Here is a 25,165-nt window from a genome sequence, read left to right as displayed (position 1 = left end):
GCACTTGCCCGCGAAAGGCAAAGGTCCCGAGTTCGAGTCTCGGTCGGGCACACAGTTTTAATCTGCCAGGAAGTTTCATATCAGCGCACACTCCGCTGCAGAGTGAAAATCTCATTCTGGTAACATCCCCCAGGCTGTGGCTAAGCCATGTCTCCGCAGTATCCTTTCTTTCAGGAGTGCTAGTTCTGCAAGGTTCGCAGGAGAGCTTCTGTAAAGTTTGGAAGGTAGGAGACGGATACTGGCAGAAGTAAAGCTGTGAGTACCGGTCGTGAGTCGTGCTTCGGTAGCTCAGATGGTAGAGCACTTGCCCGCGAAAGGCAAAGCTCCCGAGTTCGAGTCTCGGTCGGGCACACAGTTTTAATCTGCCAGGAAGTTTCATATCAGCGCACACTCCGCTGCAGAGTGAAAATCTCATTCTGGAAACATCCCCCAGGCTGTGGCTAAGCCATGTCTCCGCAGTATCCTTTCTTTCAGGAGTGCTAGTTCTGCAAGGTTCGCAGGAGAGCTTCTGTAAAGTTTGGAAGGTAGGAGACGGATACTGGCAGAAGTAAAGCTGTGAGTACCGGTCGTGAGTCGTGCTTCGGTAGCTCAGATGGTAGAGCACTTGCCCGCGAAAGGCAAAGGTCCCGAGTTCGAGTCTCGGTCGGGCACACAGTTTTAATCTGCCAGGAAGTTTCATCATCAATATAATTGCACCTCGCAGGCGGCTGATGGCCCTTTCATGAGTTCATGCATGGCGCATATGGGGCCCCAAGCTATTGCGACCCATTTTCCCTTCCTGGGCAGTATTTCCTTCCATGTGCTCCTCCCTCCCTGTCCTCCTCCTCCTCCTCTGCCCCCTCCTTCCTCTCTGTGTTCTTACATATGTCAACATGGCTATCCATCTGGTTTCTTGTATTCATTCTGGCTTTTGTTCATCTTGTCTTTTCTTTTTTGCCTTTCCATTTTGGCATGTTTCACCCACCTTTGGGTTTTGACTTCCAACTTCAAGTTTTCTCTCTGTAAAGTGAGCCATTTGGGCATGAACTCCCCACCTAGCATCTATGGTGTGGATTCCTCTTCCCCCCTCCTTCCCCTCTTCCCTCACTGCTGTAATCCTCCCATTGCCCTGCTAGATCACCAGCATGTGTAACCAGTCCATGTGGTGGGACTGTTATGTACCCATCTGGTTGAGCCCCCTTGAAAACACAGGGGTCACACTTCTGATAACATAGATGTTGCCTCCCTGTGCATGCACAGGAGTGATTGCTTATCATTCTGGAGCATCGGAACTCCTAGCAATGGTCATCTTGCCAGAAGGCCCTTGCTATCGCTGGGTGGTGCCCATGGGGATAGCCTGTGATTGGAGTGGGCGGTGTCAGGATGGATGCTTTGTGTATGAAACACATAAAGCTCCAAAAACTGGCTGTCCTTGTACAGCCATCTCTTCAGTTGACAATGGATCTTTTAATACTGCTTCTTATGACCTATGATCCTGCAGCTTTCCCTTCCCTGACTACACCCTGGAAGGAGGGCCAGGCTTGATTGCTTGGAGTTAAACACTTCTCCTGCTTCCTGGTCTGCACTAGATTGATGGGGGCACTTTCACCACCATGAAGTCATCATTTGTTATGGAAAATATCAAAGAAAAGTTTGAAGTGGAGTCTCTCATTAAGACTGGTCACGTTTGTTGCTGATCAGAACTACTTCTGCTGACAAATGTGCAGCCCTTTGGCTTGTGACCATCTTGGCAACATCTCAGAGTCTGTTCCTCATCACCAGTCTTTCAATATGGTTCAGGGAGTCATTTTTCATAGAGACCCCATCTTTTAAAATGATGTACTCCGGGCCAATCTGGAAAGAGGGGACATTTATTTTGTTCGGCATGTTCAGCAAGGTTGAAAGGACAATTGCACTGATACTGGCATCTTTATTCTGGCATTCATGGGAGATGCCCTCCCAGAGAAGGTCAAGGTTGTGTGTTTTTGGTTTGAGATGAAGCCATAAATCCTGCCACCCATAAGGTGATTTTGGTGTTTGCATTTCAGGCACATGTCTTCCTGCTGTATGAAGGACCTTCTATGTGGTGAATGTGGATACCCACTCCCTGAGGGGAGTCTCTGTGTTCAACTGCCCTAGTGTGTTTATTATCATGACAGTCACTCTCCACACTTGCCATATTGCCCGGCTTATAAGAAAGAAAGGGAGATACAGGAGTATAAGACCCCTGATCATTTATCCTACACTGAGGGTCATGTCATCTTCACCCTGTGTTGATGACATCTAACTTTGCCTCTGTTATGTCCTTTCCCCTCCTTCCTCCTCCTTATCCCAGTCCCACCCACCTCCTCTCTCCTCCTTCCCTGCAATTCCCTCACCCTCTCCTCCAAGTGCGGTTCCCCCACCCCAGCCTGAGAAGTGTCTCCCTTCTTTGGCACCCACCAGGGTGCAGCTCCCTCCTGGAAACCCTCCCCCCCCCCCTCTTGGCACCTTCCAGACCAGAGGCAGTCCCAGGACAAGGCTCCTCAGGTGCCACAGAGGTGCCATCTCACCCCACTGAATCTGACCTCTTATTCAGGGATTTCACCCAATCCTCACTGGTGACATGGATGGTGACTTGATTGGCTCCAACTCATCCCCCCCCCCCCCCCCCCCCCCATTTGGATCCTTGGTCTGTTCTTATTCAGTGAAACTGTAATGGATGCTACCACCACTTACCAGAGTTGCAATCCCTTATTTCCTTTTATTCAGCAGCTTGTGTCGTTCTCCAGGAATTTCATTTTATTGACGCTCACTCACTGTCCCTTGTTGGGTCCCAAGCATTCAGTTGGACTGGGTCAGTCTTTTTAGGGCTTCCGGTGGAGCTTGCCTGTTGGTTTGTATGGATGATGTTCATGTGGGGATTCGAGTTCCTTGGTGGAGCACAGCCATTGTCACCACCATCCCTGATCCCTGTTGTGCCTTGCAACATCTTAAGCATCACCTGTCTTTCACTGGACGTAATACCTTTAAATGTCTTCGCGCCATAGCCTGTTACTTAACCAGACAGAGCAAATGGGTGTGTTGGGAATGCTTTGTCTCCTCCCTAGATTCTTCTGTCCCTTCATCACAGGGGTGTGCTATGCTCTACACCCTCCAAGGTTGTCAGTGGCAGTCATCCATTCTGGGACTTGCCCTTCCAGATGGCCTTTGTGCTGATGCATCATTTCTCATGGATCTCCTCTCAACCCGTTTTGAAATAGCATCAGCAATGGCTTCCTATCCAGCCACCTACCTCCTCTGGAAACAGCGGACTGAAACTTCCCATTTATGTTTTGCTCCTTGTCAGGCAGAATCCTACAATTAACCTTTTACTGAATGGAAGCTACTTCTGGCCTTCTCTTCTTCCCACAATTCAGACCCTGGCCCTGGATCCATCCATAACCAATTGCTTCAACTCCTCTATCCTCCATGACAACAATATCTCCTCCAGAGTGTTTAACTGTATTTGGCTCCAAGACATTTTCCCCTCTCAATGAAGAGGCAGTATTGTGGTTCCTCTCTTTAAGCCCGACAAGGATCCATTATCCCTTGATAGTTACCGACCAATGAGTTTGACCAATGTCCCCTGCAAGTTATTTGAACAGATGGTGGTTTGTTGGCTTGTGATGGTGCTCAGCCTGCTTTCTTTCTTCTTTTGTTGTCCTTGGTGTCAATGTATTGGCTGAAAAAATAGGGGGTGGATGTACACTACTGTCTACTGTAAATGATGCTTCTTTTCAGCAGAACCACAGGTGGAGAGCTGAAGCTGATTGTATACTTTTATGTGATATGAATAATTTTTGTGTTTACTTCCAGAACGAATTTTAATTTTGTACGTGTTCATGTTCTCGATTAAGTTTAAAGAGTAATGTAGTTTATGAGTGATAGTGCCAATACTTTCTGGAAGCAATTATTTTGACAGGAAATGATTCCAAGTAGCTCTTAGACAGTGAACTTCGTGCACTTGTCTGAGAAGTGTGCTAAGGCAGAATAATTTTTCTGGGGATACTAGACAACGAAGTCCAGAAGAGCATGGGGTGTGCATGTCATCTTGTGGCTACAATTAGGTGGACGTTTGCTATACAACCAAATTTTCAGTGTCATGTAAAAGGTAAACTAACAGTGGCTGAGCTGAGTTATGCTAGATTCAGATGCTAGTGAGAAATTACCATGTATTAGTGGTTAAATGTTTGTATTACTTGAGAAAATGGATTTCCAGTGAAGTAAGCAAAGTAATGTGACATTGTTAATAAGGGAATATATGACCGATTAAATTAGGTATGAAATTATCGAACTATAAGTTCCATTTCACAGTCTTTACATTCACTTTTCACAACCCCCCCCCCAATAATACACAGTTATATATGGCCAGTGCACTATTGTTCTAACTTTCCATAAGCCTCATTAATAGGTTGCAGGCGAACATCCACATATTGCTACAATGGTTAACTGTTGAATATCTATGAGCAGTAAAACCATAACCACATAATTCACAGTTCTTTTGGAATGGTCAGGTACATATGGCACAGACACTATCATTGCTTTAACACACGGCCTTTTGGTGTAGCACTTATTACACTGTTAAGTTGATGCATTGTTGTCATTCTAACCAACACAGGTTCCTCATCTGAAACTCGGCTGTAGACTGATTGTCTCGTGACCGAAAATCAGGCCCTTATATATCCTCACAATAATAGGTGCTGAAACTAAACATTGTTCAAAGTTTAATTTACAGAAATTACAATTAAAACTCATTAAATTAACTGAACACATCGAAAAATTGGTTCTTTTTAACAGTTTCTTCTGCTACAAGGGTTAAACCAAATTATTTGTTTACGTCATGAAATTAACATATATAGTTATGCAAACAATACTTTTATCAAAACTGTTAATTACTTTGGGATTAATTAAGGGCTGGCTTTGCTAAGATGTTTTCGAAGAGAGCCAAATAGATACTTTAACATTACTAGCATTTCGTCTTCCAAATGTTTATAATTAGTACAGAATTTGTATTTGCCTATACATCAACAATAGAATTTAAGTTACAAAACAATTACTGATTTCACCCTATAATGAAAGTATTAACTAGGAATAGTCAAAATAAATTAGAAAATCAATTACCTACATAAAACTAAGGACAAAATTAGATCTGGTGTTATATTCTTTAAAACTGAGGGCCAATCATTCCCTTTTATGAAAATGCAGATTATATTCATGTATGGTAATGGTAATTAGTTAAAATTGAAACCGAGTGAGGTGGCGCAGTGGTTAGCACACTGGACTCGCATTCAGGAGGACGACAGTTCAATCCCGCGTCTGGCCATCCTGATTTAGGTTTTACGTGATTTCCCTAAATTTCTCCAGGCAAATGCCGGGATGGTTCCTCTGAAAGACCGTGGCCAACATCCTTCCCCATCCTTCCCTAATCCGATAAAACCAATGACCTCACTGTCTGGTCTCCTCCCCCAAACAACCCAACCCTTAAAATTGAAAAAATGAATTTAAGGAGACAGATGGCAAAACAAGAGGGTTTTATATCATTTTACTGCTCAAAAGAAGAGTTAATGTTTTTAAGCTGGTAATATTAAACTTTTTACTGAACTAGTGTGTGTAGTGTCTCTGTTTGCTATGTCTGTGAAGAAAACTATGTCTATCAGCATCGATGATCCCGATAGTGTACATTATTTTGTACATGTTGCCAAGTTACTCTCATGGTGGAGAAGCAGCTGCCGACTCAGACGCTCACCTGTAAAATTCTTGAAATATAAGAGAAAGAAAACTTCTATAGGATCTTCTCAAATTGGAATGCTGCCATTTGCGTTTGGTCATTTGACGATTAGTGAAATGAGTTCTTTTTATCAGAGAAAACTTTCTCTATGCTTTGACCATGTGATAGAAGCACGTTCTACTGCATACATTGACCACCAAATGTTTGAAGTCCTGTACAAGCTTATAGTGCATAATAGTTCCTCACAGAATCCTTTGATAAAAATGAAATACGCACAATTACCTTTAAAATGCAACAGACAGTATTCTGGCCATTACTAAACTCCACATTAACATTACATACTTTTCGTGAATCTCAAAAACACAAATTATATAATATGGTAGCTAACAAGGACTGTTTCATTGTACACACTTCCTACATGTCCTCTCGTTATAGTGTCTGTTAACAAAGTCCAGTCACATTCCGATTTTCTTACTTTTCTTTGCTCACCATGGAGCACCACGATGTGAAATAGTAAATGTTTCACTCGTGCAGACGAAACGCACCACCTCGTGATATATATTTGCCTTAATCGAAAACAATAGGAAGGTCACTGAACCGATCAGTTCCTTCAGCCAGCACGGGCCAAGGGAAATTTCATGGCACCTGTGGGAGCGAAATTGTATTTGCAACTTTTTGTGAACCCACTCTGTGCTGGCTGTATGCAACTATCTTTACTCCAGGTTGGACTATGTTTACCAAACACTGTTGACAATAGATGATTGTTAGGGCCATGGCCTTTTTAGATTTCAGACCTCCACATCTGGGCAAAGCCTCCATGGGAAACCATGGAAAACCAGGAATGGGGTCAGCCAATTTGGTTTCCGAATCCCATTTTGCATTTTAGTAGTTTTAACTGAAATTTCTCAATTTAAAATACAATCTTCTTGTTCAGTTTTTTCACAATTAGGTATTGCAGAGAAGCTGGGTGATGTTGGTCGATCTCGCAGGGAAGCTGGGTTCTGCAGGGCGGGCTGGTCTCAAATGATGACTCTCTCCCCCATGACTGCTGCCGGTGTGTAGTCAATGTATCGGGATCCGGTTGTCTCTCGTGGTGGACCAGGTGGTTACGGGCTTACATCAGGATCAGGAATGGGATGTGGTAGACATGAAACAGAATGACCAGTCTGAGCCTTCTGACCCCTTACTCTGAATTTCTTCTTGGTCCTGAAATTGTTAGTAGATTGGCATGCTAACATGTTTCTGCACTGACATAATAGATTAGGATCGAGTTTTTCTTTGTTCATTTCTCACATTTAGAACACTTTTGTTAAATGTCACTGTATTTATATCCTATTTTCATCAAATTATACCGTGGATCAGTCTCAACACGATATGAATTCTCACAATGTCCCTAATTATGGTGCATTGTTTGTACCCTATCAACAGTCAAAGGTGTCCATGGGCATGCACAATTACACTGCACTTATAGTTCGATAATTTCATACCTAATTTAATCGGTCATATATTCCCTTATTTACAATGTCACATTACTTTGCTTGCTTCACTGGAAATCCATTTTCTCAAGTAATACAAACATGTAACCACTAATACATGGTAATTTCTCACTAGCATCTGAATCTAGCATAACTCAGCTCAGCCACTGTTAGTTTACCTTTTACATGACACTGAAAATTTGGTTGTATAGCAAACGTCCACCTAATTGTAGCCACAAGATGACATGCACACCCCATGCTCTTCTGGACTTCGTTGTCTAGTATCCCCAGAAAAATTATTCTTCCTTAGCACACTTCTCAGACAAGTGCACGAAGTTCACTGTCTAAGAGCTACTTGGAATCATTTCCTGTCAAAATAATTGCTTCCAGAAAGTACTGGCACTATCACTCATAAACTACATTACTCTTTAAACTTAATCGAGAACATGAACACATACAAAATTAAAATTCGTTCTGGAAGTAAACACAAAAATTATTCATATCACATAAAAGTATACAATCAGCTTCAGCTCTCCTCCTGTGGTTCTGCTGAAAAGAAGCATCAATACACTTACTTTTCTAACTAAACCTACCCATACCTAAAAACTCGATGAAATAAAATCTCTTTAATATGTACAATCTTTACTAGAGACTGGACTAATTCTAATTTTCACTTCACATTGTACTTTTTAATATCATGATGAGGATAGTACCTTCACCTTTCCAATCACTGGGTAGGCCAACAGATATGCCCTAGGATGCGGAATCTTTGTTTCAAATGGTCCAACAAATAACAACTTCCATTTCTTATTCCTCTTCTTCAATAAAGATGCCTGTGAAGAGCTCACAACAACACACTACTCCCTAAAGCAAAAGTTTGTACTTTCTTTAACTTGTTGTCGTATTTTACCTTGCTCTTTCTGGCTATTTCAGTCATGTTCACTAAAACCAATTTAATCTTTTCTTCCCAGGTGGGCTTATCCTGTGACAACTTTGATAGACTGTTCACCCTCTCATTCCTTTCTTCCTTTTGAAACATCAATTCCTCTGGTTTAGGTACAACTAAGAGTGGACTGCAATGTGGACTGGCCCATGGTTCTATCAGGTCCCAGATTATCATCCTGTTCTTCACTTAGTGATTTCTTCAATCTTCATGGGATTGGATATGATTTATTACAATACATCTCATGAGGAAACACCTCCAAATGGCACATAACTCCCTTAATAATTCCTGGCCTTTCTTCCAAAACCTGGATATATTTCTCCATAAGATCTACCAACTGATCATTTTGTTCGTTTTCCAATCCATCAACATCCTTTGTCTTTTCTTCCACTTGTTCTGCTATCCCAAGTTTCTTGCTTTCCTTTATCTGTTCTGTACGTTACATCTCCTTCTTTTCTAACGAGCTTAATACCATGCCCAGGACAGTAATTTACAATGCTCCTTTCTTCCATGATCAGATCAACTTTTGCCATTTACCCATTATCACAAAAACTGATTTTACCAGACGAGAAGTCTATTTTTAAGTCCGTCCCCCTTTTGGTCTCTAATCCGATGATACAATCTTCTATTAATTTTTGAATTACTAGGAACACGCATCTTATTGCTGTATTTCCTATTCTTACATCTAGCAAAGTTTGTATCCAGACTGGTTGCGAGCAGGTACCTTAGGCTCCAATGATCTTACCATTTAAATAAATTGTTGGAGATCGCATTTATCGAGGCTCCGTTACCCAAGATTACTCTGATAGGTATGTCTAATATTTTGGCATGGATCGTTGATATTGGCACTTCATTAGAAATTTGTTCCCCAATATTTATGTCTTCTGTTAACTCCTCAATTATCCTCATTCCATCATTGTATCTAAAATAGTTTACAGGTGATTGCTTGTCCCACATTACTCTTTTATTGACCAAACGTCTGGGGTGTAATCCGGTCGGATTCAGTTTAAATTTTGTGGTCTAGCTGGTCCGTTGTTGTCATTGGTTGCTTCATCTATGACCGGTGGTTATTCTCGCCAGGCTTGATTGATTATTTGTTGGCCTTGGCCTCGCCTCATATATGGTTTGATTACTCTTTCTTTCATTTCTACTGTCATTATACGCAGGATTGTACCTCCTTTCAAATCGCCTCTGTCGGTTTCTGTTCGGCTCATAATTTCTTCCATTATTCTGCTGTTCCATAGAGTTTACTCCATTGTTGTAACCATTATTCATATTGGTTCGATGCAGATTATCCATTTGTCTTCTATTCATTCTTCCGTTATTACTGTTATAATGTATCTGCCTATTTTCCATTTGACAGGTTTTATTGTAATTATTTCTTCCTCTTCGTTCCTCCTGCAGCAAATCTATTGAATCTACTGCAGACATGAATTCTTCCAGATTATCTTCTGAAACATGCAGCAGTTTTTCCCTGATCTCTGTTGGAAGCTGAGCTGTGATGATCATTATCACACTTGTGTGATCTGTTGGTTGATCCCAATATCTTGCTTGATTCAAATATTTTTCGAAGTATCTCCTTAAGTTACCTATTCGGTAAGAGAATGGTTCCGGTTTATGTACTTCCTTCTTCAATCTCTCCTGAATGCCTCTTAACCAATATCTATTTTGGTATGCCTTCTCAGATTCTTTGTAGGTGTGACACTTGTCTATTACATCAATCACCCACAGACTACATTGCCTTGGGTGTATCCTGATACATATTTGATTTTCTGTCGATCAGATCAAGCTCATGCTAACACTCCTCTGAATGGTCTGATAAAATACGATAGGATTTAATGTCTTCTTTTCTGGAAAAAATATTTGGAATTGCCTATGCTTTAACATTTTCTCTTCCATGACAGATCTGGTATAATCACTCACAGGTGACATATTTCCATACAAATGTTTGTTTGGGCTTGTATCTGGGTACTACTTCTGACGCCCATAATTATACATAGAGCCCTGATTTTTACCTTTAGATCTCTTCCTTGGTTTCTTCTGTAGCCCCCCCCCCCCCCCCCCCCCCCCCCAGAGCAGTTCTTCTATCCTTTGAGTGCACATTTGCAAATCCTGGATAACTTCTCCTTTCCATCATTGGAACTCGGTTCCTATCTGCTCGTGAACTTCCTTCCCCTCTTGAACTATTTGGCAAAATAACGGTAGGCCTTCACTCACTATTTTCTCTACTGCTTCCTTGATACCTTTATTAACAGTCAATATTACCTGCTGTTCCTTATCTACTACCCAGTTGCCTAATTGTTGCTTAAACTGCTGGGTTTTTGTCTTGGAACTTTTGTTCCATCCACTCTTCACATCCGGACGCTAATTCCTTTACTGTTGAGGCCAGGTTTCGTACCTCTACTTCTACCATTTGTTGTCTCCCCCACACGGTTTCCATTTCACTGTTTACTCTGTTTATTTCGATCATAAATTGTTCATGGGCTTGATTCATACTATTTATTCCTTTCCTAATTTCTGTCTGTTCATTTGTCAAAGTATTCACATCAGCTAATACTTTAACAAAATGTTCCTTTGTGGGCAGAATGTTCACGTTATTTGTTATACCCTTTACTTCTCATCTAAATCTGCCTGTTCTGTTACTAAATTGCTCAGAGTGGTGGTCAGATTTGTTACTTTAACCACTAAATTTGCCTGTTCCACAGCTATGGTTTCTACATTTGCAGAAATAGCCATCTGTGCAGCTCACATATCCACTTGATTAACAGATATGCGAGACTGCTCCGAAGCTAAATTTTCAACTGTTGTTGAAATATTCACTTGTGTAGCAGATATGTGAGACTGTTCCGAAGCTAAGGTATCAACTGTCGTTGAAATATTCACTTGAATAGCAAACATGTGAGACTGTTTTGCAGCTAAACTAGCCACAGTATTCATCAACAGTTTCATTTGATTTAAAAGATTAGCCATAGGATCTTTAGATTCTCTTTGGCCAGCATCTACGGTTTGCCCTGGGTTTCGTTCATCACCACTAGGCTGCAAATTCGCTTCCTGTTCCCTCTGCGTTTTAAACTGTGGTCTGGTATTATCCATAAAAATTTAATTGTTCACTATTCTTGTAATTACTTTACTCTGGACACAATTCAATTTTTCCCCACGAAAATACACATCAGGTTCTATACCCCAGAATATCAAAAAATAACGGATATCACTGCGCATATACTAAAGCATATAATAAGTAAATCTATAGATATTCATAACCTAGTCATTATCTACCAAGACCAGACTAATATGTGCAGTGAGTTAGCATGTCATTCTTGTGCTTGTCTTTACTGCCGTATGAAGTTCGTATGAGATAGACCCGTGTTGTCGTGGCTGCCTGATGTTGGATGTAGCTCACATAGAATGATTCCACCAGTCATACATGAAATTATACAAAGCACAACATTAGTACATATGCATAACATAAAAAACATATGTATCACAATAAATCACAATCCATACAATAAATACGTATAACTAAATTATTGTTAATTTGTTTTTGTTCATGAAATGCTTGGCAGTGTTTGTGTTTCACTCCTTGTAGGTCCTGACACATTTTAGCCATTTTTATATCATTTTACTACTCAAAAGAAGAGTTAATGTTTTTAAGCTGGTAATATTAAACTCGCTGTTACTGAACTGGTGTGTGAAGTGTCTCAGTTTGTATGTCTGTGAAGAACACTATCTCTATCAGCATCGATGATCACCACAGTGTACGTAATTTTGTACATGTAGACAAGTTACTTTTGTGGTGGAGAAGCAGCTGCTGACTCTGACGGTCGCCTGTAAAATTCTTGAAATGTAAGAGAAAGAAAACTTCTATAGGATCTTCTCAAATTGGAATGCTGCCATTCGCCTTTGGTCATTTGACGATTGTTGGTGAGTGAAATGAGTTCTTTTTATCAGAGAAAACTTTCTCTATGCTTTGACCATGTGATAGAAGCAGGTTCTACCGCAAACATCGATCACCAAATGTTCGAAGTCCTATACAAGCTTGTAATGCATAACAGTCCCTCACAGAATCCTTCGATAAAAATTAAATACACGCAATTACCTTTGAAATGCAACAGACTGTATTCTGGCCATTACTAAACTCCACATTAACATTATATGCTGCTTGTGAATCTCAAAAACACAAATTATATAATATGGTGGCTAACAATGACCTCTTCATTGTACACCCTTCCTACACATCCTCTCATTATCATGTCTCGTAATAAAGTCCAGTCACATTCCGATTTTCTTACTTTCCTTCACTCGCCATGGAGCACCATGATGTCAAAGAGTAAATGTTTCGCTCACGCAGGCAAAACGCACCACCTCGCGATATATATTCACTTTAACTGAAAGCAATAGGAAGGTCACTGAACCGATCACTTCCTTTGTCCAGCACGGGCCTTCTGAAAGTTGGCTTTTTTCATAAATTCATTGTCGTTTGCTATTTTCCCCATACCTCTTGGAGTGTCTGCCCCCTTAGCTGAGTGGTCAGCATGTCTGACTGCCAAGAAGTGGGCCTAGGTTTGATTCCCAGCCGGTTTGAGATTTTCTTCGCCCAGAGACTGAGTGATGCATTTTCCTCATTGTCTTTTCATCTTCATCAACATGCATGTCGCCCAAAGTGGCATCAACTGAAAAGACTTGCAGCTCAGCAGCGAAATTTCCCAGGTGGGGTCTCCAGCCGTCAAAGCATACCACCTCTTGGGCTGCGGATCATTTGACACTTCTCCGCGTTTATTGGGCATTAGTTCTGTCTCATCTGGACTATGGTTGTCAAGTTTATGGATCAGCTGCCCCTTCCACTCTGCTTCTCTGGACCCAGTTTACCATTTTGGTATCCTTCTAGCCAATGCCTTTTGCACTAGCCACATTGATAGTCTTCTAGTTGACGCTGTGAACCTTCCCCTTTTTTTCAGTGGCTCCGGCTCCTGGTTTCCTATGCCATCACTATCTGCTCCTTCCCTGATCACCACTCCTATTCTATTCCTTCTGCAGCTCTAGGATGTAGCCTGCCCACTGCCTGCCGTTGGGTGGGTTTGCCAATTGGGCTCTACCTTGCTTCTCTCTGCCATGATTTCCAACCCCCTCTTTGTCCTCATCCCCATATTCTCTTCTTATCACCCCCCCCCCCCCCCCTCCCCATTGGCTACTTCCTCAGCCCCGGATTCCAATGGATCTCTTCCAGAGTTTGAAAGCCTACATTGCTCCAGTGGTGTTCCATTGTTTGTTGTGCCCATTCATATAGGAGTTTCAGGATGCAATTGTTTTCTTCACTGATGGCTCTAAATCTAGCAATCGTGTGGGATATGCCTTCATGTCTTCTGTTGGCATGGAACACCATCTCTTGCCTGCCACATGTGGGGTGTTTACTGCAAACTTGCTGACCATCTGTTGGGCCCTCTGCTTTATGAAATGGTCCTTTCTTGCCAGAGTTTTGTTGTGTATGTATGCAATGAGTGGCCTTCAGTCTATTGCTCAGAGTTTTCCCACCACCCATTATGATGTCAGCATGCCTCCCAATACCTATATGAAAGATATATCAGAACTTTTATGTGTGACAATAATAAGGCTCAGCAAAGCCCATCTTATTGCCTTCTCTTCAAAATGCACTACACAGAGCTTTGTCACACTGATAAGACGTTAGGTCTCATTGGTGTGCCACATGTTGGTTGCTCATAAGTCTACCAAATGGAAGGGTTGTTGAGAGTAGGTTTTTACAGCCACATCTACATCCATAGTGTGCAAATCATCGTGAAGTGCTTGGCTGAGGGTATGTTCTATTGTACCAGTTATTAGTATTTCTTCCCATTCCATTCACATATGAAATGTGGGAAGAGTGATTGTTCAAATGCCTCTGTGTGTGCTATAATTATTCTGATCTTGTACTTATGATGCCTTTGTGAGCAATACATAGGAAGTTGTAGTATTCCTAGAGTCATCACTGAAATACATTTCTTGAAATTTTGTTAGTAGACTTTACGTCTGTCTTCAGGAGTCTGCCAGCTCAGTTTTTTCAGCATCATTGTAAGTCTCCCATAGCTCAGACAAACCTATGACCACTTGTGTTGCTGCTCTCTGTATACATTCAATATCCCCTGTTAGTCCTATTTGGGATGGGTCCCACACACTTGAGCAATTTTCTAGAATAGGTTGCACAAGTTATTTGTAAGCAATCTCCTTTGTAGACTGATAGCACTTCCCAGTATTTTACCAATAAACTGAAGTCTTCCATGTGCTTTACCCACAACGGAGCATATCCACTCATTCCATTTCATATCCCTATAAAGTGTTAGACCGAGGTATTTAACAATATTATGAACAGGAAAGTTGCTACTCACCATATAGCGGAGATGCTGAGTCGCAGATAGGCACAACAAGAAGACTGTCACAAATAAGCTTTTGCCCAGCAAGGCCTTCGTCAAAAATAAACACCACACACACACACACACACACACACACACACACACACACTCATGCAAATGCAACTCACACACACATGATGGCCATGGCCATCTCTGGCAGCTGAAGCCACACTTCAAGCAGCAGCAGCAGTGCATGTTGGGAGTGGCGACTGGGTGGGGGTAATGAGGAGGCTGGGGCAGGATGGAGAGAGGGAGGGCAGCTAGGTGCAGTCGGGAGGTTAGAAGGGCATGGGAGAGGTGGGGTGGGGGGTAGTGGAACAGGAGAGAAGTAAAAAGACTGGGTGTGATGCTGAAATGAGGTCTGTGCAGTGCTGGAATGGGAGCAGTAAAGGGGCTGGGTGGGTGAGGACAATGACTAACGAAGATTGAGGCCAGGAGGGTTACAGTAACATAGGAAATATTGCAGTGAAAGTTCCCACATGTACAATTCAGAAAATCTGGTGTTGGTGGGAAGGATCCATATGGCACAGGCTATGAAGCACTCATTGAAATGAAGGATGTTATGTTGGGCAGCATGCTCAGCAACAGGGTGTACCAAATGCACAGTGGTTGCAGCTTAGTTTGTAGATCGCATGACTGGTTTCACAGGTAGCTCAGCCTTTGATGGGGTAGGTGATGTTTGTAACCAGACTGGAGTAGGTGATGGTGGTGGGAGCATGTATGGGACAGGTCTTGCACCTAGGTCTGTTATAGGGATATGAGTCATGAGGTAAGGGGTTGGGACCAGGGATTGTGTGGAGATGGGTGAGTGTATTGTGTAGGTTTGGTGGATGTCGGAATATCACCGTGAGAGGGGCGGAAAGGGTAGTGGGCAGGACATTTCTCATTTCAGGGCACAACGAGAGGTAAATCGAAACCATGGCGGAGAATGTAATTCAGTTGCTCCAGTCCTGGGTGGTACTGAGTTATGAGGGGAATGCTCCTCTATGGTTGGACGGTGAGACTTTGGGAGGTGGTGGGAGACTTGAAAGATAAGGCACAGGAGATTTGTTTTTGTACAAAGTTGGGGGAATAATTACAGTCTGTGAAAGCTTCAGTGCGACCCTTGGTATATTTTCAAAGGGACTGCTCATCACTGCAGATGTGACGACCAACAGTGGCTAGGCTATATGGAAGGAACTTCTTAGTATGGAATGGGTGGCAGCTGTCGAAGTGGAGGTATTGCTGGTGGTTAGTAGGTTTGATATGGACAGAGGTACTGATGTGGCCATCCTTGAGGTGGAGGGCAATATCAAGGAAGATGATTTGTTTTAGTAGAACCAGGTGAAGCAAATGGCGGAGAAGCTATTGAGGTTCTGGATCCCTTGATCCAGATCACAAAGATGTCATGAATGAATCTGAACCAGCTTTAGGATTCTGTGTGTTTAGGAAGAATTCCTCTAGATGGCCCATGAATAGGTTGGCATAGGATGGTGCCATGCAGGTGCCCATAGCCGTACTCTAGATTTGTTTGTAGGTAATGCCTTCAAAGGAGAAGTAATTGTGGGTGAGGGTATAGTTGGTCATGGCAACTAGAAAGGAGGTTGTTGGTTTGGAATTCATCGAGCATTGGGAAAGGTAGTGTTCAATAGTGGTGAGGCCATGGGCATTAGGGATGTTAGTGTAAAGGGAGGTGGCATCAGTAGTGATGAGCAGGGCACTGTGTGGTAAAGGGACAGGAATTGTGGAGAGCTGTAAAAACCTATTCTCAATAACCCATCCATATGAGCAACCAACATGTGGCACACCAATGAGACCTAATCTCTTCTCAATGTGACAAAGCTCTGATTAGGGCATTTTGAAAAGAAGGCAATAAGATGGGCTTTGCTGATCCTTATTACTGTCACACGTAAAAGTTCTGATATGTTTTTCATATATGAGGGTAGGTTCTGGATAATAGGTTGAAGGTTTTAGCCTATGAGAGCAGAGATTCTGTCAGTGGGGCCACAGTAACCAGCCACAATGGGGCCTACTGGGTGGTTGGGTTCATGGACTTCAGGAAGCATGTAGAAGGTAGGAGTGCAGGGAGTGGTAGGGGTGAGCAGAGAGATGGACAATGGGAAGAGATTCCGGGATGGGCCTAAGGATTTGAAGAGTGACAGGAGATCCTGCTGGATTCTGGAATGGGGTCATTGTGGCAAGGTTTGTAAGTGGATGTATCTGACAGCTGGTGGAGTCCTTCTGCCAGGTAATCGTTGGAGCTTAAAACAACAGTGGTGGAACTTTTGTTCTCAGGTAGGCGTGTAAGGTCAGGATTAGATTTTAGATGGTACACTGTGGTTCTTTCTGTGGATGTAGGGTTGGTTTGCATGTTGAGTGATTTGGGGAATGATGGTGAGGCAAGGTTCAAGGTTAAGAAATTCTGGAAAGTTAATGGGGGGTGATTTGGGGTCAGTGAGGGTATATCACGGTTGGATGGAAGAGTGAACTAAGCCAGGCAGCGTTCAACATTTGTCTTGGGTTGAGTCTGATTGGTAGGGTTGATGGCCAAAAAGTGTTTCCACTGTAGGGAAGAGAGAAGATCTTTAACAAGTTCTGCATGATTAAATTTGGAAGTGGGGCAAAAGGTGATGCATTTGAAAAGGACTGATATTTCTGCGAGGGCTAACACATCTGGAGGAAAGGTTTACGACTGTTTCGGGTCTGCTTAGGTTCTGGATTGTGTGTGGTGTTTTTGGGGGGGAGTTTTGGAGGGTGGATTAAATGTAGTAGGTTTGCGAGACAGGAGTTGTCAGCTATGAGGGGATGTGGGGGAGGTTTGTCGGTTGTTGTAGAGGTGGTGGACAGTGGTACACTAAGTCTGGAGTAGGAAGTGAGTAGGGTGGAGAGCTTTTTGAGGTGGTGTTGCACATGTTGCTCTAATTCCTGGAGGGCAAGAGTTTCAATGTGTGTTATGGGTTCCAGGAATTTGGGATTACATAGCAGGAGAATCCTCCCCCATGAACCATGGACCTTGCCGTGGGTGGGGAGGCTTGCGTGCCTCAGCAATACAGATAGCCAAACTGTAGGTGCAACTAAAACGGAGGGGTATCTGTTGAGAGGCCAGACAAATGTGTGGTTCCTGAAGAGGGGGCAGCAGCCTTTTCAGTAGTGTCAGGGGCAACAGTGTGCATGATTGGCTGATCTGGCCTTGTAACACTAACCAAAACGGCCTTGCTGTGCTGGTACTGCGAACGGCTGAAAGCAAGGGGAAACTACAGCCGTAGTTCCTGAGGGCATGCAGCTTTACTGTATGGTTAAATGATGATGATGTCCTCTTGGGTAAAATATTCCAGAGGTAAAATAGTCCCCCATTCGGATCTCCGGGCGGGGACTACTGAGGAGCACGTCATTATCAGGAGAAGAAACCTGGCATTCTACTGATCGGAGCATGGAATGGTAGATCCCTTAATCTGGCAGGTAGGTTAGAAAATTTAAAAAGGGAAATGGATAGGTTAAAGTTAGATATAGTGGGAATTAGTGAAGTTTGGTGGCAGGAGGAACAAGACTTTTGGTCAGGTGAGTACAGGGCTATAAATACAAAATCAAATAGGGGTAATGCAGAAGTAGGTTTAATAATGAACAAAAAAATAGGAGAGCAGGTAAGCTACTACAAACAGCATAGTGAATGCATTATTGTGGACAAGATAGACATAAAGCGCAAACCCCCCACAGTAGTACAAGTTTATATGCCAACTAGCTCCACAGATGATGAAGAGATTGGTGAAATGTATGATCAATAAAAGAAATTATTCAGATAGTGAAGGGAAATGGAAATTTAATAGTCATGGGTGACTGGAATTTGATAATAGGAAAAGAAAGAGAAGGAAGCACAGTAGGTGAATATGGAATGGAAATAAGCAATGAAAGAGGAAGCCACCTGGTAGAATTTTGTGCAGAGCATAACTTAATCATAGCTAACACTCAGTTCAAGAATCATGAACGAAGGTTGTATACATGGAAGAGGCCTGGAGATACTGGAAGGTTTCAGATAGATTATATAATGGTCAGACAGAGATTTAGGCTCCAGGTTTTAAATTGTAAGACATTTCCAGGGGTAGATGTGGACTTTGACCACAATCTATTGGATATGAACTGTAGATTAAAACTGAAGAAACTGCAAGAAGGTGGGAATTTATGGAGATGGGACCTGGATAAATTGACAGAACCAGAGGTTGTAGAGAGTTTCAGAGAGAGCATTAGCGAACAATTGACAAGAATGGGGGAAAGAAATACAGTAGATGAAGAATGGGTAGCTCTGAAAGATGAAATAGTGAAGGCAGCAGAGGGTGAAGTAGGTAAAAAGACAAGGCTTAGTAGAAATCCTTGGGTAACAGAAGAAAAATTGAATTTAACTGAGGAAAGGAGAAAATATAAAAAGGCAGTAAATTAAGAAGGCAAAAAGGAATACAATCATCTAAAAAATGAGATCACTGGGAAGTGCAAAATGGCTAAATAGCAATGGCTAGAGGACAAATGTAAGGATGTACTGCCTACAGGAAAATTAAAGAGACCTTTGGAGAAAGGAGAACCACTTGCATGAGTATCAAGAGCTCAGATGGAAACCCAGTTCTAAGCAAAGAAGTGAAAGCAGAAAGTTGGAAGGAGTATATGGAGGATCTATACAAGGATGATGTACTTGAGGACAGTATTATGGAAATGGAAGAGCATGTAGATGAAGATGAAATGGGAGATATGATACTGCATGAAGAGTTTGACAGAGCACTGAAAGATCTAAGCCGAAACAGGGCCCCGGGAATAGACAATATTCCATCAGAATTACTGATAGCCTTCCATCTGGTGAGCAAGATGTATGAGGCAGGCGAAATACCCTCGGACTTCAAGAGTAATACAATAATTCCAACTCCAAAGAAAGCAGGTGTTGACAGATTTGAAAATTGCCGAACTATCAGTTCAGTAAGTCACAGCTGCAAAATACTAACACAATTTCTTTACAGACAAATGGAAAACCTGGTAGAAGCCGACCTCAGGGAAGATCAGGTTTGATTCTTTAGAAATGCTGGAACACATGTGGCAGTACTGACTCTATGACTTATCTTAGAAGATAGATTAATGAAAGGCAAACCTACATTTCTAGCATTTGTAGACCTAGAGAAAGCTTTTGACAATGTTGACTGGAATACTCTCTTTCAAATTCTGAAGGTGGCAGGGGTAAAATACAGGGAGCGAAAGGCTATTTGTAACTTGTACAGAAACCAGGTGGCAGTTATAAGAGTCGAGGGGCATGAAAGGGAAGCAGTGGTTGGGAAGGGAGTGAGACAGGGTTGTAGCCTATCCTCAATGTTATTCTATCTGTATACTGAGCAAGCAGTAAAGGAAACAAAAGAAAAATTCAGATTAGGAATTAAAACCCATGGAGAAGAAATAAAAACTTTGAGGTTCGCCGATGACATTGTAATTCTGTCAGAGACAGCAAAGGACCTGGAAGAGCAGTTGAATGGAATGGACAGTGTCTTGAAAGGAGGATATAAGATGAACATCAACAAAACCAAAATGAGGATAATGGAATGTAGTTGAATTAAATTGGGTGATGCTGAGGGAATTAGATTAGGAAATGAGACACTTAAAGTAGTAAAGGAGTTTTGCTATGTGGCGAGCAAAATAACTGATGATGGTCGAAGTAGAGGGGATATAAAATGTAGACTGACAATGGCAAGGAAAGCGTTTCAGAAGAAGAGAAATTTGTTAACATTGAGTATAGATTTAAATGTCAGGAAGTCATATCTGAAATTATTTGTGTGGAGTGTAGACATGTATGGAAGTGAAACATGGACGATAAATAGTTTAGACAAGAAGCAAATTGAAGCTTTCAGAATGTTGTGCTACAGAAGAATGCTGAAGATTAGATGGGTTGACCACATAACTAACGAGGAGTTATTGAATAGAATTGAGGGGAAGACAAAATTTGTGGAACAACTTGACTAAAAGAAGGGATCGGTTGCTAGGACATGTTCTGAGGTATCAAGTGATCACCAATTTAGTATTGGAATGCAGTGTGGAGGGTAAAAATCGTAGAGGGAGACCAAGAGATGAATACACTAAGCAGATTCAGAAAGATGTAGGTTGCAGTATGTACTGGGAGATGAAAAAGCTTGCACAGGATAGAGTAGCATGGAGAGCTGCATCAAACCAATCCCTGGACTGAAGGCAACAACAACAACAACAACAACAACAACAATAGCAGGAGAATTTTGCGAATAAGAGAGAAGCTACTGCAAGGAGTTTTGGGCTTGGTTGATGTGGTTTTGCGGGACTACGTTGGTGAGAGCTAAGTACTGGTGGAATCTGAATAGATGGAGGTTGTTTTGGAAGGAGGGGTGGCATCCAGAGATGGGTAATTTGATGGCAAGGGCATTTGGGGGGGGGGGGGGGGGATTCCATGAGCCAGGCAACAATGCAGGAACAGTATGTGGGACTGGGTTTTGGCTGGGGATAAGGAAACTTTTCTCTATTGATGCAGATGGAAGGAGCAAGGATCTATGGTGGTGGAACATATTTGAAAAATTATGTAAATAACGTAGTATTACATCTGAGAAACTTCACAAAAATACACCCAAGTACATGGGAAAAATCATGAGACAGATGCAAAGGATTTAAAAGTTGGAAACAAGAAGAAATCTGAGGGTGTCGACAATAGTGAAAGACAAAAACTCACTAAAATTGGTGTGAAGTCACAATGAGCTCAAGGAAAAGATATCAATAATTAAAAAAAATATATTGCTGTGGACAGCAGGTCTGAGGGTGGATAAGTGTGAAGAAGGGGGACGGCAGATGTGACTGGATGAGGTGGAATTAGTGGGTGAGAACTGGGATATAATGAAGACAGAGTAGACAGAGTGGCGGGTGGGGAGGGGTTTGTAGGATGAGATACAAAATCAAGTGGCACCCTTTTACTTTTCTCCTGTTCCACACTACACCCCCCCCCCCCCCCCCCTCAGTCTAACCTCCCAACTGCACTTAGCCTAGCTGCCCTAGCCTCTCTCCACCTCGTTCTTGTACGCTCCACAGCAGCACTTCACTGTCCCCCATCCCTGCCCTACTATCCCTCTCCTTCTTTGCCCGAGCCTCATTACCCCAATCACCCATCATACACTGCTGCTGCTCGCAGTGTGGCTTCAGTTAGCAGAGATTGCAGTCATGTGTGTGTGAGATGCTTGTGTGTGTGTGTCTGTGTGTGTGTTTGCCATATTTTTGGTGAAGGCCTTGCTGGGTGAAAGCTTAGTTGTGATAGTTGTCTTGTTGTGGCTATCTGCGACTCGGCATCTCTGCTATATAGTGAGTAGCAACTTTCCTTTTCATAATATTGTTACATTCCATCCTCGATTTTCAGTTGTTAAACTGAGGTGTTTGTATGAGTTGGCTGAATCAAACTGTGACACACTGATGTTAAAGTCATAGGTTACTATTTTTTGTTTTGTTTTGCTGAGTGCACAATTTTACATTTATGAACATGTAATACTAGTTGCCAGTCTTTGTATCACTTTGAAATCTTATCAGGTTATGGCTGAGTATTTAGCTTCTTTCACACAGTACACGATTATAGATAACTGCATCATCTGCAAAAAGTATGAGGTTACTACTGATATTGTCTGCAAGGTTATTAATATACAACATGAACAACAAGTGTCCCAACACACTTCCCTGGGCAGACCTGAAATTACCTCTATCTCTTATGACTCTCCATCCAAGATAACATGCTGCATCCTACGTACCAAAAAGTCCTCAATCTAGTCACAAATTTCACTTGATACCTCATTTGATCAAAATTTTGACAGTAAGAGTAGGTTTGGTACTGAGTCAAATGCTTTTAGGAGATCAAGAAATACTGTGTCTACCTGACTACCTTGATCCAAAGTTTTCAGTATAAGCCCAGAATATGTTCTAAGATTCTATAACAAATCTATGTCAATGATATTGGACAGTAGTTTTCTGGATCACTTATATTACCCTTCTTATAGATGTTTGTTGCCTGTGCTTTCTTTCAACTACTGGGAATGTCCTGTTTTTTTCAATGGATCTACAATAGATTATAGTTCAAGGAGGTGCTAACTCAGCCACAAATTCAATATAGAATCTGATACGGATTCCATCAGACCCTGAAGCTTTGTTCAGTTTTAACAATTTCAGTTTCTCGACATTACTGACACTAATGCTGATTTCATTCATCTTTCAGTGGTACGAGGATTAAAATGGGGGTAATTCTCCTAAATTTTCCTTTGTAAAAAGGGACATTTGAAACATGAGTTAAGGATTTCAGCTTTTTCTTTGCTACCATCAATTTCAGTTCCTGTCTCATTGGGTAAGGACTTCAGTGACACTAACAGCCTTAACACATGACCTGAATTTCTTTGGGTTTTGTGAAAGATCATTTGACAATCTTATGCTGTGACGGTCACTGAAGGCTTTACGCATTGCCCTCTTGACAGCCAAACATGTTTCATTCAGCTTCTCTCTATCTTCAGTCCTATGCTTTGTTTGACCACCTATTATGATGTAGTCTCTGTTTCTTTAGAAGTTTCCTTACAGTGACTATTCCATGGAAGGTCCTTCCCATTATGAACTCTTATAATGGGTAAATATCTATCCAGCGGATGCTCAGCTATTCTTTTAAACTTGAGCCATAGTTCCTCTACAATGTTTTGCCCTGTGCAGAAAGTTTCAAATTCCCCATTGAGGTACAACACTACTGATTTTTTTATCCAGTTTACTGAACACAGATACCTTTCTGTTCACTTTAGTTGTCTTTTGTACTTTGGTAATCATTGTTACGACAACTGTGTCATGGTCACTGAAACCGGTTTGATGGGACATCGTCAAAGAGGTCAGGTCTATTTGTTGCCATTAGATCCAATATAGTTTTGTCATCAGTGGAGTTCATAACTATCTGTTCTGGGTAGTTTTTACAGAAGGCATTTAGTAAAGGTTCACAGAATGTCTTATCACACCGATCACTGACGTAACTGTAATTTTCCTAATTAACTATTTGATGATTAAAGTCTCTGCTGTTGATTTCAGTATGACTGGGGAACTTACCTACAAGTGTACGGAAGTTTTCAGTTACATCAGGAGATGCATCTGGCAGATGATAGAAGGATCAAATTATCATTTTATGCCAACTCCTGATACTGGGTTTTGCCCAAGCAGTCTCACTTGCAGCTTCAACTTCTGTGTCAGTGGATTTGAGTTTCTTGTCTACTGCGACAAATACACCACCTTCATTTCCCATTAACCTATTATTTCGACAAACATTCAAAATTTTTTCAAAAAAATTCACTACTATCAATTTATGGTTTCAACCAGCATTCTGTACCTAGTACTGTGCAAGATTCACTGCTTTTCAGGAGCATTTCAGACTCTGCCACTCTGTTGGAATAATTTGGCAGTTAACCACTAGGATCTTAATATTCTCATCTGTGTGAGGCTTGTCACAATGCATCTAGGAAGCCAGTTTAGAAACTGATAATGATTTATTTAATGCGACTGACATATAGACAGAGCATAACTACATTCTTGATTCACAGTTGCTTAAGATGCCAGCCTCACACACAAAAGTTTTATTTGTATGGTACACACATTTCAGAATAAAAGAATGATCCAATAAATTGAGTTCTGATACAATTTTTTCAAACTTTAAAGGGGTTACTAATTAGTGGAAGTGTCCTGACTAAAATACACACTTGCCCAGGGACTAAGCAGTTTTGAGGCATGCTGGACATTATGCTGAACATATAAAATGTAGTTAAAAATATAGATGTGAGAACCCTTCAAAATGATAGTAGCTGTTTACCTGTCACAGTATCAGTTTAGTAATTTTTATAAATATGTTGTTTAATGGTAACATGTTTCTAATGGGTGGTATGTGATTTTTTTTTCAGTTCTATGGAGGAAATGAGGACGTGGATGGGCTATGGGATTCAAGTGGACAAGGAGAAGATTTCTGCTTGAGAGGAGGAAATGTGACTTTGTAAATATGTCAACAGAAGCACATGTGTTTTGTCATGGTTTATGTGAGTGTAGCCTAAACAATTGTTGGCCCCACTATTGAACAAACAAGGATCTTGATGGTATATAGAAGTATCATAATAATCTCTTTTCCACTAACATTGCATGTTCTTAAACACTTACGGTGTAATGTAAAGATTTCATGTTTTACTAGAACACAGAGACAAAAAATTAATTGCAATTCAAGAGGCATAAAAATTAAGTTCAACTAGTTGCTGTTCAGCTTTATTAAAAGTTAAATTACTGAGACAAATATAGGATTACATGGAGCTGAAAAATTTTCTTTTCACTTAAGTTGTGCCAAAATTATTACAATGACTGAAGAACTTCATTTAAACAGTTTTTGTATAAATGCTTTTTAGTGTAGTAAATGCATTAATTTTCAAGGACTTGTGAATAAAATTTAATTCCAAAGTTTTCCCCAGTTTTTTACAGCATCATCATGTTGAAACCAGTGATAATGCTTGCCCACAAGAAATCAGCAAAGAGAAAATTTAAAATAGAAATGTTTTCCTTATCAATGTCTTTTAAAAGATACATTTTGTCAAAACTGTGGGTATTACATGCATTGAGCATT

At 41.4% G+C, this 25,165-nt stretch overlaps 1 protein-coding gene across 2 annotated transcripts in view; it reads left to right on the top strand.

Annotated features, from left to right (window-relative positions):
* LOC124776901 (speckle-type POZ protein B-like) overlaps window positions 1–25,165 on the top strand; it is an 81,084-nt gene that overhangs the window by 51,264 nt on the left and 4,655 nt on the right. The window contains exon 3 of one of the 2 annotated variants that reach the window (XR_007015664.1): window positions 24,462–24,650. Coding sequence is in view for 1 of the 2 variants with exons in the window: in XM_047252101.1 (XP_047108057.1) it covers window positions 24,462–24,531 (70 nt within the window). In the remaining variant the exon portion in view is untranslated. Of the gene's footprint in view, window positions 1–24,461; window positions 24,882–25,165 lie in introns of those variants that run through there. The other variant, XM_047252101.1, reaches the window with a different exon arrangement.

This window comes from Schistocerca piceifrons, chromosome 2, assembly GCF_021461385.2.
Source record: "Schistocerca piceifrons isolate TAMUIC-IGC-003096 chromosome 2, iqSchPice1.1, whole genome shotgun sequence".
Classification (NCBI taxonomy): Eukaryota; Metazoa; Arthropoda; class Insecta; order Orthoptera; family Acrididae; genus Schistocerca; species Schistocerca piceifrons.
This window is presented reverse-complemented; position numbering and strand designations above follow the sequence as displayed.